At 40.1% G+C, this 13,143-nt stretch overlaps 1 protein-coding gene across 2 annotated transcripts; it reads right to left on the bottom strand.

The window, feature by feature from the left end:
* Positions 1-598: 598 nt before the first annotated feature.
* LOC116927805 (brother of CDO) lies at positions 599-12,388 on the bottom strand. Of its 2 annotated transcripts, XM_045178538.1 has the most exons (13): positions 11,994-12,388; positions 11,841-11,922; positions 10,723-11,461; positions 9,311-9,421; positions 9,119-9,224; positions 8,923-9,017; positions 7,830-7,963; positions 7,628-7,738; positions 7,497-7,551; positions 7,328-7,425; positions 6,417-6,633; positions 2,015-2,884; positions 599-1,740 (listed from the first exon to the last, which is right to left on the bottom strand). In XM_045178538.1, the coding sequence occupies exons 3-13, from the start codon at positions 10,871-10,873 to the stop codon at positions 1,565-1,567; spliced, it is 2,124 nt and encodes a 707-aa protein (XP_045034473.1). In that variant the 5' UTR covers positions 10,874-11,461; positions 11,841-11,922; positions 11,994-12,388; the 3' UTR covers positions 599-1,564. The 2 variants fall into 2 exon arrangements, with proteins under 2 accessions (XP_045034473.1, XP_032790753.2); XM_032934862.2 differs by lacking the exon at positions 11,994-12,388 and having other exon boundaries at positions 599-1,737; positions 11,841-11,968.
* Between the last annotated feature and the right edge of the window lie 755 nt (positions 12,389-13,143).

Below are 13,143 nucleotides of genomic sequence, written 5' to 3'. Positions count from 1 at the left end.
TACTGTACGACTAAAGCTTGTTGTTGGGACGGAGAGCATACGGCCGGATAAATGCAACGCAGATGGCCTGGCTATTATTCAAGCCTGGATGCTCCCTTTTCAGAAGTCGGTTGACTAGTTGCTATGACAACCCTTGATCCACCGCCGAACTATACAGCGCACGCTCGTTACACTTTCCACAGCCCTCGATAATATGGTTTCGTCATCTTCTATACAATTTTTGTTTTTTCTTCTTTAGTTCTTCCTGGCCATTACCGGTATCGTCCAAGCAGTATCCGATGAGTCCCGTAGATTTTTTTCTTTTCGATGTACAGCTCCTTCGTATTCAGTTCTTCCCGTAGAAAAAAAAAGTTTTGTATACGTGTAGGCGAACAGACAAAGCTTCCGGTCGGTTATTTGGTTTATTTTTAGTCGTCTCCGGAAACTAGAAGCAGTAGAAGAAGAAAGAAAAAACAAGATATTTCCCTCCACCGTAGCCGAACTTCCGGTCGTGCTTTCCAGTTTTCACCCTACATATTAATTTTTATTTATTTTATTTTTCAAAAATAATGTTATCTAGCAACTATCAATTTTAAAAAACAAAACATTATTCATCTTATTTATTTCTTACGTATAGAACCATTGTATTTCAAAGAACCATAAATCTTGTGACAGATAATTTTATTAGGGAAAAATACCAGGAAAAACTTGTCTGCATCGAAAATGAGAAGAAAGTTCATTTGTAATTTGATTTTTTGCCAGTTGGGAGAGACGTAGTCGTCAGCATCGAATGGAGTGCGTTGAGTGATTCTAACACGTGAGCCGACACTTTAACGCATTACGGTCTCTTTATTTGTCAAATGCATTTCTGAGGGGAAAAAAAACACATACAGTAAGCGACGGCTGCTGTTTGTTCAAATCACGGTGACGCATCGTAAAGCTACGCTAATCAATTTCTTTTTTCTTGTTTGCTTTCGCCGAATTTTCGAAACAAAGCGAAAATCATTGAAATCATTCATTTTCATTTTTTTCCATGGAGACTAAGAGAATATCGATCAATCCGGTCGCACGCTTGCTACCGTTACTAGAAGTGAAAAGAAGTCCATTCGGGTTTGTTTACTGGGTAGCGGGTCGTGTGTATACACGTCGCGGACTGTTAGACGAACTGGTAGGGGGAGAAAGAACGACACAAATATATGGGGCGAGCGCTGTTCTTATATTTTTGTTTTGTAAAAGAAAAAAAAAAATCGGAAATCTAAAAATAGTTGATTTTTGTTATGTACCGATGTGTACTGTATTTTGGAGAACGCAGCTGAAGGCAGTGGAGGCGAGAAGGGCACGTGCGGGCTTTTTCCTGTCTGTTTTTTTTTTGTCCCTTTTTCTGTCGTTCGCGACTGCATCTGCTTGACGGTTATTGTTTCCTTAACTATGTTGTTCGCCAGAGTAGTTCGCAGTTTATGTCTATAAGTGGTCGTATGAAAAAATATGCCAGTATACCAGACTTTCAGAGTTTGTAGAGAAGAGGGAAAGACAACGGAGAAAGCCACCTGTCGGGGCGTTTGTTCATTTTTTTCTTTCTAAGTCTTCAAAACACGACGAGTGTTGAACAGAAGACTGCCAATGAATACGAAACGATAAGCAGGTTTGTTATCCACGATCGTGAGCGATCGATGGCACTGTTTCCCGCGATCACGATCGACGACGGCAGGTTTTCCGGACTATTGGAGCTCGGCAGTTGTTCATGGCAATCTTGATCACCTTCTCAATTATACAAGATGATTATTAGGAAACGTGAGGTATTTAATAAATTATATGTTCTGTAAGTTGAAAAACATGTTGAGAGGAGCCCTTTTGTTCGCACAGTTTACAGGGTACACGACTTGCAGCATTGTTTCTATTTGATTATCTTGTTTCACGCAGCGGCTCTCATTGCTGGTTTTTATAGCCCGACAAATTGATAAACTCTTCCCTGTGCAAACAATACGGACTCTTTCCTCTTGACACGTTTTTTTTTTTCGCACACGACTCTACTCACCTGGTAAGCATAATTCATACTCCGTGGTTGATTGCGGAGCTGATTGTTCCGTAGATGTTTCCATTGTACTCGTCTCTATTTCTTCGTGAGTCCCATGATGATCGACCGACACGGGGTCGATGATTAAAACCGGCAAGGTTGATTGATTATCTTCCGTCGTCTCTTCTGTTTCAGTTACTTCAATTGTCGACTCCACGGTGGATTCAGTTTCATCGAAAGTTGAACTGCTAGGGCTAGTGATAATCGTAGGTGTATTACTGGTAGGGCTCGGGTAAGGACTAGAGGAAGGATAAGGACTGGACGTAGGGTAGGGACTGGACGTAGGGTAAGGACTGGACGTAGGGTTAGTCGAAGGGCTAGCTGTCGAAGTGATAATCGTAGTCGTGCTATCCGGCATAGTACTGCTGGATTGTTCGGCGGATGTAGTACTAGTGCTGCTGCTGGTGCTGATGCTGGATGTCTTATCTTCATGGTCATAATCAGTCAGTTCGGGATCTTCTCCACCAGAAAGGTAGACCGTGTTCGATTCGGCGCTCCAACCGAAACGATTGCGAGACTGGACGCTTACCTGGTAAACAATACCAGTGGCTAGGTCGGACAAGTCGTATCCGTGACTGTGCAGTGAGGGAGATGAAGAGACGGCCGAGGAGTTGGACGGAATGATCAAATTAACCCAGCTAATCTCGGGTTGGCCACGGGGTCTCAGCCACAATCTGTATTCGTAGATTGGGCTTTGACTAATGGCGTCCCATACCAATCGGTAGCCAATGTGCTTTTTTTTCGTCTCATCGTCATCCTTCTGTTCGGAATCGAACACCTTATTTGATTGAATTGGAGGTGACACCCATAGGACAGCTGCCATCGCTTTGCCTGTTGGAATACCAATTAAAAACATGTTATGGATCGATTAAAATTTGTATGTCATTAGCGGAGTGCAGAGAAAAACTTTACCATGACAAAATAGCAGAGTTTTATTAATCAAAGCGACATCGTCTTGGTTATTTCATGAATATTTTGTAACTACGAACGCCATCTTTTGAGCAGCAACTCAACGACAAACGGAAAGTCGAATTCCCCGTCCGCATTTTGCGCTATTAGTAAGAGCTAGGCTATTTTCAGACTTTTCTTTGCTATTAATGTAAACACATTCTTCACGTCATGCGAGCAAATAAACAGTTTTGTCGCCTGCTTTTCGCGAGTATCTATTATTAATCGTCAATCGTCGGGGCGAAGAATGGAGTTGTATTAGTATGAACCTAAATAGCACGTTAGTCATTTTCTCTAGAGACTAGCGAATTTTCAAGAAGGAAGCACGCAAAAGTTTAAAATCAACAATCAGTAACCGCTGAAAATTACCTAAATTCCCATAGAACTTGTCACCAGCTCTTTTCAGACATCTGATACTCTTATGATTAAGATTTCCAACCTTGATGAAAAAGTTAAAGGCTGATTATCACACAACGGCAGACGGAATTCATTTCATCAAATTTTTCCGTGCGTGTGAAATTGTTGCATGCACATTCTGGAGCAAATCAAAAGCCTAACCTAAAATTTTAAGAAAGTTTTCACGTGTCATTCAGAAAAACATTGTCTTACACAAATGTGGTAACTGCCTTTGGCTTCCTTTCGTGCGTTTGAACGTTCCTAGAACGACTGTTATCGTGCAAGTAAAACAGGGACTGGACAATTTGATATTTAGACGGTTACTTGCTACCCTGAATGCAGAAATGGGGATGATATGTACAAGTTATATCAACCCTTTTTCGAGAGGTTTTAGCTTCAACTGCGAACGCAGCCATTGTATTGATAATTTGGTGTGCATTGGTCAAGGGTTGAGTCACGAACACTTTTACGTGCGCACAAATTTCCTGTGAAGTTTGTGCAGCGTATTAATAACCCTCACGCATCCGACTGGTTAACGTAAAACAATTCCCATCGACACCAGCACTTTTAGTTACCACTTGATGGAAAGCAACACCGGTTACTTAAAACTGCTGCACATTTCGCACCACTTAAAAACAAAAGCAGCCACTTGAACAGGCAACTGTAGAAATTTTTTTTTATAACTTCACGACTGATAACTGTACAGTGAAGACTGTCTTGAAGCTATAAGATTGCCAGTATGAAGTATACGATAATAAATCAGTTGCTGAGAGACCTCTACATAAGAAATGGGGCCGAAGACAGTTCAAGAGCTGGTCAGAATAGTTCCCACAGTCTAACTCGTACCCTCTATACGTAATCTATTTCAGTGTACTTGTGTTACTCAATTTATCGTCCTTTCAAGGGTATTGTTCTGATATGGCAAGAACTTGAAAGAAACAAGGCGTCAATAAGATCGTATAAGGCAAACGGCCATAACGCAGTTGAAAATGTAACGGTATCCGGAATCGAAATCACGCCCTGGTCGTAGAGGGAATATAAGATTTTATCTTTCCATCGTTGCTCAGTGGTTTTTTAAAGAATATGAACAAAGTTTTTGGAACCACTGCTACCATACTCGGGCAATGAATTATACGAAGTCATTTCAAATAACCGGGTTCTCCCATTTCTCTCGAAATCATCACCTCTCACGTTTTATTATCGCATATGGCGACTGTCTTGTTACCTGGAATAGATTTTATAGTTAAACATTCAAAAGCTACATCTCGTACAGTAAAAAATCTGGTTCTTTCGGAATATGAAGTTCATCCGGCTTTGGTGTCATTTGAACCATATTCGAAATTCAAAGGAAATTCAAAATGATGAGCAATAGCCAGGCATATGTTATCTTTCCTAGCACTCCATAGAGATTTATTATTCGTCCCTTTTATAGTAAAATATACGTATATGTACCGCAGCCGCGGGTGTCGTGTGTCACAGCAAGTCTTAGACCAGTTCGTTTCATCTTTAAATATCATCGCCAGGCTTTCATTTCAAGGAACACTGACAAGATCTATGTGAGTTCCATAAGAGATTCAGAATTAAATCGGCTTATTCAAACAGGGGAGGCCGGATACTTCGTCTACAATTCCATTCGGCATGTGAGGTTTAAAAAAAAAATTGGTTACATCGGTAGATCCTCCCTGACGAAAGGCATGCACTGGAATGCAAACTGGAAGCCCAAGATCATTTACACATCAAATCCTCCAACTTAAGGAACAAGACCCATAGCTATCAAGGCAACTGAGGACATATTCGAGCATGACCTTTCCTCGCCCTGTATGAAACACAATGTCAGCTTGTTGACATTGACCGACAATGTCGCTCTTAGCCCACGAGAAAATCTTAAAAGAGCCTCAACCACCACGACTGCTGCGCCAAACTGCAAAGTCTCAGCCTTTCTCCATACAAATAGTATACTGTGTACGTAGATTATTGTGACCCACGAAATGCCGAAAGAGGGCTATGAACCTAAGGCCATTTCATAAAAGATTCCTCAATACTTCACGATTAACAAGTCTGAATCCAGGTGATTACGCTTTAGTTACAGAAAATTTGGGGGAAAATTCTTCTAGAGGTATCCTTAAAACGGAGTCGTATTTATGTAACAAAAACTGATCCTTTCACTATAAGCTCGCTATTTCAAACAGAGTTCCGCGTTCGTAAGCAGCAGAACCGTCAAGATTACTTAACTGACCGTTGCTTTTCGAAACGGATGGGGCGTTTCCTGTGGCAATGGCAGAAATAATCCACAATAACACAAACATCGTCTTGACAACCAGCGCCAACCCTTTCTGTAATCCTATTTATTTATTCAAGCGCAAATCAACTGGTTATTGCAACTGACTGATCCTGAAATGATCCGCTATGGGCAAAACAGTATTGAAAAAAAAAAAGGTTTCTTTAAAAGACCCAGTCTGGTGATGGCTTCATACGTATTGGGACAAACAATGTCATTCTAACGTAGAAAAGACATCCCAGTAATATTTCTTCAACCAGAAACTTGTTGACATATTACAATGAGGTGTGACAATTCCTTCTGGCGGAAGAAACGAATCACAAGGTCTTTCTATACGCCCTTCATTCATTGTTAGATTATACGAATACAATGATCCGCATATTAATGAACCATAAAAAAAAGAATGAAAAATTAAAGCTTTCATAGGGAAAATTGACGATAGCTTTTCATTTTGCATGAAACTCGTTTGGTCGTCAACCGGTGGTGGCTTTATATTGCTAGGCAACGGGGGGTTGTGAAAAATCACGTCGTAATAACTATAAAAGAAGCGACTGACGTAAGCTATTTATACGTGTACATGCCGCTAGCTTTTTTACTTTCGACGAACGAGCATCTCGTTATTCAAAATTATAGAAGACGGGAAGGAAGCATAGATATTCTAAAATTGCTTAACGTATAATAAATTTAAACTCGAGTACAACTAGCTTAGATGTAATGAACGTAAAGGAAAGATTTTATTACCGGACATTTCAATAGCGGCTTCCGCCTGTCCATGAGGATTTTCGGCCCGGCAGGTGTAGATCCCCAAATCTGCGTCACGGACGCTCTTGAAGCGGAGCACGTGCTTCAGCCCGTTAGACATAACTAGCGTTCCAATTCGATTCGACGGAAGGACTTCTAGATGCTTTCTTTCACCTTCACCGTTTCCGACACCTTCAACTGACCGGAACCACGTCACCTTTACATTTCGTGCAAAAAAGGCAAACACACAAAAGAGAAGTTACTGTGCTAAATTGCTATTCTGAGACTAAAGAAATATGATTTCCGGTGGCTGCCAAGTGAAACCCCATCGACATAAAATAACGTCTAGGAAACCAGTAGTTGTTGACTTGTTTGTGGTGTAAAATATACGGATTTACTTTTAAAAAAAATATCTAATATCTTGTTCTTGTAAAAGTATCGGGCACCCACGCGTCATAATATAGGTAAACTTGGGTACATTGCCTTATTTCCCCCCCCTATAATTGTTAGACTCTAGGACGAGTTAAGAAAGGGCTTTGGTTTATAAAGGCAGACCACCAGGAAACCTGTTAACTGCAAGGTAGGCAAACTAGTATTGATAGTGTGAACTTTTAAGTAAAAATACGGCCCGAAACCGTAGGCTGCCGCATCGAATGAAAAGGATATGCACAACTATGGATTCTAAATGGCATTATCTATTAGCCTATACGGTCTCTAGAGTATTTCGATTTTTTTGTACACGCCCTCCCATCCCACCGTACAAAAATCAAATAGAAACAAAAATATTATAAAAATGATACAAATAGCAGGCTACTTCAAAAAGGTGTTCCTATGATGTATCATTTAAGGGGGGAAAGGGGGTGGTGGAATTAAATCAATTATAATTGGATGAGCATGCTTTGAATTGTTACCTGAGCCGGTGGTTGAGCGTACACCGTACAAGCAAGCTCAGTCAGCGCTCCCAATCCTGTGTGAACCCAACTATGTTCTACCGCAATATCCGGAGCATCTTATTAACAAAAATAAATATTATTCGATTAATTTCTTTATAGATATAAAAATTGTGAAAATTCTTCCTACGAGAAATCTCGACATTGAAAGTAGCCGTTGCTGGGAGATCAACGCCGTTATCCGCCTGAGATTAATCAATCAAAAAGAACGACAATTAAATAAAGGCCTTTATCCTTACCAGCATAAGCGATAACAATTACCTCGCAAATGTAAGAGCCGGCATCCAGTCTGCGGGCACCAACGATCCGGTGAACGCTGGACACCTTCTGATAAACATCGACGATTGACTCTTCGGCGCTAAGCACTCTTCCCTTTCAGATTTGATGGCACCGATTTAAATCATCAATAATGGTTATTGCGATACTAAATGCTGATCAATGATAAGTGAAGAAGAAATTTTACTTGATATTTCCATGTGACTGTAGGCAGAGGCCGTCCGCTGGCCATGCAGGTTAGGTCTAATTCATCACCTTCTCGTAGTTGGTAGTGGGGTGAGTTGCCACCGTGATGGAGTAGTTCCTCGATGGCAGCAGGAACTGCGGTCCGCCGAGCCCCCGACCATTGAACCACAACAATCCGATAACAAGAGACAAACAAGTTACAATCACGAGATCTATAATTATAATCCTAAACACATGCACAAGAATTTAATTAAGTGACACAAAGCGGTACGAGAAGACATTGAAGTAAAATGCCAATCAGATCCTTATGGAAATGAATTAGTGTCAGCTATTCGATGTTCTTCATTACGTTGCTTGTGAATGTAATTGCCCTGCAGTTGTATAAAATTGAATGAAATGCGTGTCCTAATTTACCGTAAAATTTTACGTTCCGTTATGATAAACAGTACAATTAAAAAACGAGTCCTCAATGATGAGATCGCGCTTTACACGGATTCGCGTGAAAAAGTTCAAACAATGCCCCTATAGCATCGCAGGATTAAAGATAATAAGATAAAGGTCGAATGACGTGGTATGCTGGGTTAGTTGGCTTTTCCACCGTACATTCAGGAAAACCTTCCGCAGTACAATTGATGGGAAATTGAGAAAGAAAAATATGTGGCCTATAGTAAACAGAAAAAGAGGTCATTCAGCTTTAAAAAAATAAAAAAAATGGTAGACATGATGCCACTGAGCGTCATATCCGTTGGCATTAGCCAGACTGGCGACACAAGCTCACGGACGCACGACCCCACCCTTCCTCTTTTCTTTTTCTGCTGATGCCGAACCGCTCAGGGTCGGTGGAAATCACCAAATTGGAATGAAAATAAAAATCTCAAGGCCCATCCTGCTCGCCGTGATTTCAATCATTCTAGTCAGCAATATTCTTTTGTTAGCTACAGTACCTATTAGGCACATGTTTTTTGGCCCAGTAGAATATGCCACATATTTGCCAATGCGGTGCAACCTTTGCAAAGGGATCCGGCTATGTTAGCTAGTGATGTTGCCACGCTAGTGACAAATGCAATACAATTAAGCAGTCATATTATAAGGACCTTCAACTTGGACGGAGTAACTAGTTGTCCGTGGAGGGTGAGACTGGACGCTGCACGAATAGTTTCCCTCGTCATCCTCAGCAACACGTTCAATGCTTTAAAAAAAAAAAGAAGTTATGTTACACGTGCGTGACAGTGTACTCCGGTTATTAAACGTAATTTGCTTAGTTATTGAAAGGTATGCAAAATTACTTACAGGAGAGAAAAGTCACTCTGGATAATAAAACGAGATTGAAGAGCAGTCGAAGAACGATCGGGCAGCAGAACGCCATTTTTACTCCAAGTGAAATACTCTAATATATCTGGTAAATGAAATAGGGATAAATCTTACTGAATAAACCGTACCAATGCGAAATAATTTGCAAATAACAAAGTATTCGAAAGTCACCTTCAGCATCTGGTGGAGTACAAGGCAATTTCAAATTCGTTCCGACTAGAACTATCCTTCTGTAAGTGTCGTCGACGTCATTCTCTGATGCTAGTACGGGCCCTGTGTTTGCTGTAAATAATAATGAAAAGTATTAGTGATTGAAAACTGTTGTATACATTCAAGAGACTGTTGGTTATGTCTCATTCTATAAACAACAAAAGCAAAATGAAAGGAGTAAACTTTGACGATCATTCATGTTGATACAATTGCGTTTCATGGCAGCATTTCCCGAAATGCCCGCAACAAACGCACACATGTGAGTACGGCATGCAGCAGCTTTTACAGCTGTGTCAATTCGAGTTCCCCCTTATGGGCGTTGTCATTTTTTTAAAATTTTTTATACAGTATGTACCAATAGTTCACTTTTGTCTTGGGATCAGAATATGTGTGCAGTATACAGTCCATAGGTTGATTAGTAAATATTTAACAAAGAAGATTCAGAAGATCTCGGCTATGGCTGTAATTACCGAAGGGCGCAATATGCGTATCAGACATATCTGATTCACGCACGCAATGAACTTGCTGATTTCTACTGTCACACCCGTTTGCATGCAACTCCTAACCATTGTTTTTGTATTATGGAAAATATTTTAAACTAATCTGGGTTTCTTGCTAACAATATCAAAAGCTGTCAGAATTACTAGTTTTTAGTGTTGTTACGTAATACTAAAAATCAACATTGTTTTGGGATTGTCAACTCCCTGACATTTGCCACAAAAAGATACACTTCGGGAACTGAGAACGCTGAAAAGATTTATAAACTGTTAAATGAAATATAAAAAATAAAAAATGTAGGAAAAAAAGAAAAGAATAATATACTAGACCCTTCGTATGGTGCTATACACTGAATAGAGCTAGTTTCAAGAGCGGAAACGCGCCTCATCCTTGATTCATGACTGAGGGCCCTTCTTTCTGCCGATGCACTTCTGTGGGCTTATTTCTTTGGCTCAGCGTTATTCTCTTTCTTGTGACCAAGACCTGTCAATTGGTCGTGGTGGTATTCAACAGACGAGAAGTGAGACAAAGAGAGAACAAGATAAGAATGATCGGTTCGACGCCGCTAATGGTGACCCTTCTCCCTAGTTTCTCTCTATATAAATCTAATCCTCTTAATTGAAGGCGCCGTGCTTGGCCTTTCTCTGCTGTATCGTGCCTATAGTATAATGTTATGTTGCCGGGCGGCAAGAACTAATGGAAGCCAATTCCAACTCTATCACAAAGTTCTCGAACGGCCTTAACGAAACCAGATTTCTTTAAGTGAGGCAAACACAACTTCAAATAGTACGTCATTTGGAACTGAGCAACAAAATTCATCATGCGGTGTCATGGAATTTGCGGTTATAAATTAAAATATCGTACGTGATACTTACCAAGTAATAGAAGCAGAACGCAGCTGAAGACGTAAGGGTCAATGGAGAACATGGCGCACAAACGACGAGTTTTAATTCCAAAACACTGAACCATTTTCAATGCACTTGTTTTTAATGATTGTTTTGCACTGTCGCACGTTTGCACTCTCATTGACCGACCAAATGATGCCCCAAAAGAATGGCGTTCAATCTATGGACAACACTAAATGGCAGATGATTATGTATCACTACTTCCCCGATTTATGGACCAAATCCAACAAAAAAAGAAGGGGGAAACACACGAGTGCACGGAGTGTGTGAAGCAAGTGTTCACTACTTGGTTAGAAGGAGATGGAGTAATATGCTACCTCGCACGACAGTCCCCACTGTTGCAATGAATCCAGTAGTGGTGGCAGCAACCGGTCTTCTCCCTTTCCTCCCCACTCCCCATACACGCGTGCAGAGTCCGAGAGGTAGGTTTGAAAAGGGAAATGGGAGGAATTGGGAGACGACGGGAATGACTCTATGGACAGAAAGTGATAAACCGACTATCCCAATTATGATACAGCCGGCGCATCTACTGGTGTGCAACAGCAGGGACGCCAATTTGCTCTTTTCGCTTCTTTGATATGTAACAATGGTCCTGAAATGCGCATGGTTTATGATAAACGGTCTGTTTAGGGAAGGTATGAAAGAGGGGTGATAAATCAAACGTATGGCAGTTGAAATAACACTTCTCAATTTTCACGAAATTCAAATTCTGAAAAAGAGAAACAAAATTATTATCAGATTTGCATTGGCGTTTCTGGAAAAATGCACAACATAATGGGCTAAAGATTTTCGAGATATATCGGAAAAACAAATTTTGAGATCGGCATGTTTTCTGTGCTTAAACGATTAGAAATTTTTCCTCTAAAAAGTAACAGAAAACGAATTATTCATTGTTTCACAAACTGATAGCAAATTGTGTTTGAAATATTGTTCTATTGAAAAAAAAAAACTGTCGAATCCCAATAACATCACTTTTATAGGGTAAATGAAACAGTGTTTCGTTTCGCCTTTTCCCGGAATTGAAAATGAAGTTAGCATTGGCGGTGAACAAATGAATATTTTAAAAATATCTAGTTAAAGAAAATTACCATTATTGATCGATGAAATTTCAGTTGGCTTTTCATGACAGAGATCGTCCTTTTTTCCGATGGCCCTCTAGCGGGAATTTTTCTGTACGAAAACCATGCTTCAAATTTTTCTTTAAATTATCTCACCACTAGAAACAGTTGAGATATTCTTACTTTTCACGATTTACGTTGGTTCAGTAATAAATAACGCAATCAAAGTATACACAATGTAGTAGCTTAGACCATTGGTTCCCGAATTATGTACATTTTGGGCAAGAAACGTAGAACAAATGTCTTTAAAGCTGTTTCAATTTCTCCATTCTCCTCTACAACTTCTTGAATTTGTCTTGTTTTACAGCGCCATTGCATTGAAAACCGAATGCAAGAAAAATAGTAGAGACTTTAGTTTGGCCTTGTTGCGTTTCATTCGAACACGTCTCAGACAAGACAATTAAAAAAATCTTTTTTCTTCTCTCCTTCAAGAAATTCGCCCATGATGTGCAATGCTCATGCTGCCAATGTGCGGCTTCCTTTCTACATAGAGAAGAATCACAAGACACCAGATCCGTGGCACAGCTCCAACTATAAGCAATGGCGGTACTTACCTCGACGACCGGCAAAGTCTGGGCTGAGTTGTCGTCCTGTCAATCATCAACTTCTTCTCATGCCAACCTGATGCATTTAAGTGATACGTCCAAGGTTGTAAATGTATGCGGGGATAATTGCGTCTATTTTTCTTTTTGCCATTTAATCTGTGAAAGATTTTAAAATTACGTTTATTCTGATTCTGATGTATACATAATGTATTTAAAAATAGGAAGCAACAAAGAGTCGTGGGTGCAACTGTGCAAGTCTTCCACAGTTTCTTCAATTTTTTGCCGTGCTTTGTCTACTACTATACCATAGCTCTTTGTGAATTCGCGGTTTAGAATTTCTCCCTTCCTCTTTAATAGCTAGGCCGATATGGTACTACAGTAGTCGAAAAGTACAGTGAAAGAACAGCAAAACAATCAATCGTGAAAGTTTCATCCATGACTGTATACTGTAGTAGCTCACGCTCGTGTAGCTCTTAAATTTATGTCCAGAATGTTAGTGATTAAATCTGTGGAAGAAATGTCCCTTTGAAGTTAATTATTAACGAGATTTTCGAAATTTGTCATTCTAAAAGCTACTGCTAGAGTGCTAAGGTTACCAATCGATTATAATATCGACTTAATCGAAAATAATAACGGAAATTTAGGAAAACTTGTGAAGTGCTGATAGGGAACTGAAAAACTTCAACATGGACTTCATCCGAAACAAGAGAGAGTTGGCCAGCCGTTAT

This window comes from Daphnia magna, linkage group LG1 (assembly GCF_020631705.1).
Source record: "Daphnia magna isolate NIES linkage group LG1, ASM2063170v1.1, whole genome shotgun sequence".
Classification (NCBI taxonomy): Eukaryota; Metazoa; Arthropoda; class Branchiopoda; order Diplostraca; family Daphniidae; genus Daphnia; species Daphnia magna.
This window is presented reverse-complemented; position numbering and strand designations above follow the sequence as displayed.

Excerpts from the sequence above, each read along its gene's own strand:
- LOC116927805 (XM_045178538.1), bottom strand. The coding sequence starts at position 10,873 with ATGAGAGTGCAAACGTGCGACAGTGCAAAACAATCATTAAAAACAAGT. Across the intron at positions 9,018-9,118 it reads CAGAGTGACTTTTCTCTCCT|CATTGAACGTGTTGCTGAGG; the intron begins GTAAGTAATTTT and ends TTTTTTTTAAAG. Across the intron at positions 7,552-7,627 it reads CCGGCTCTTACATTTGCGAG|GCGGATAACGGCGTTGATCT; the intron begins GTAATTGTTATC and ends GATTAATCTCAG.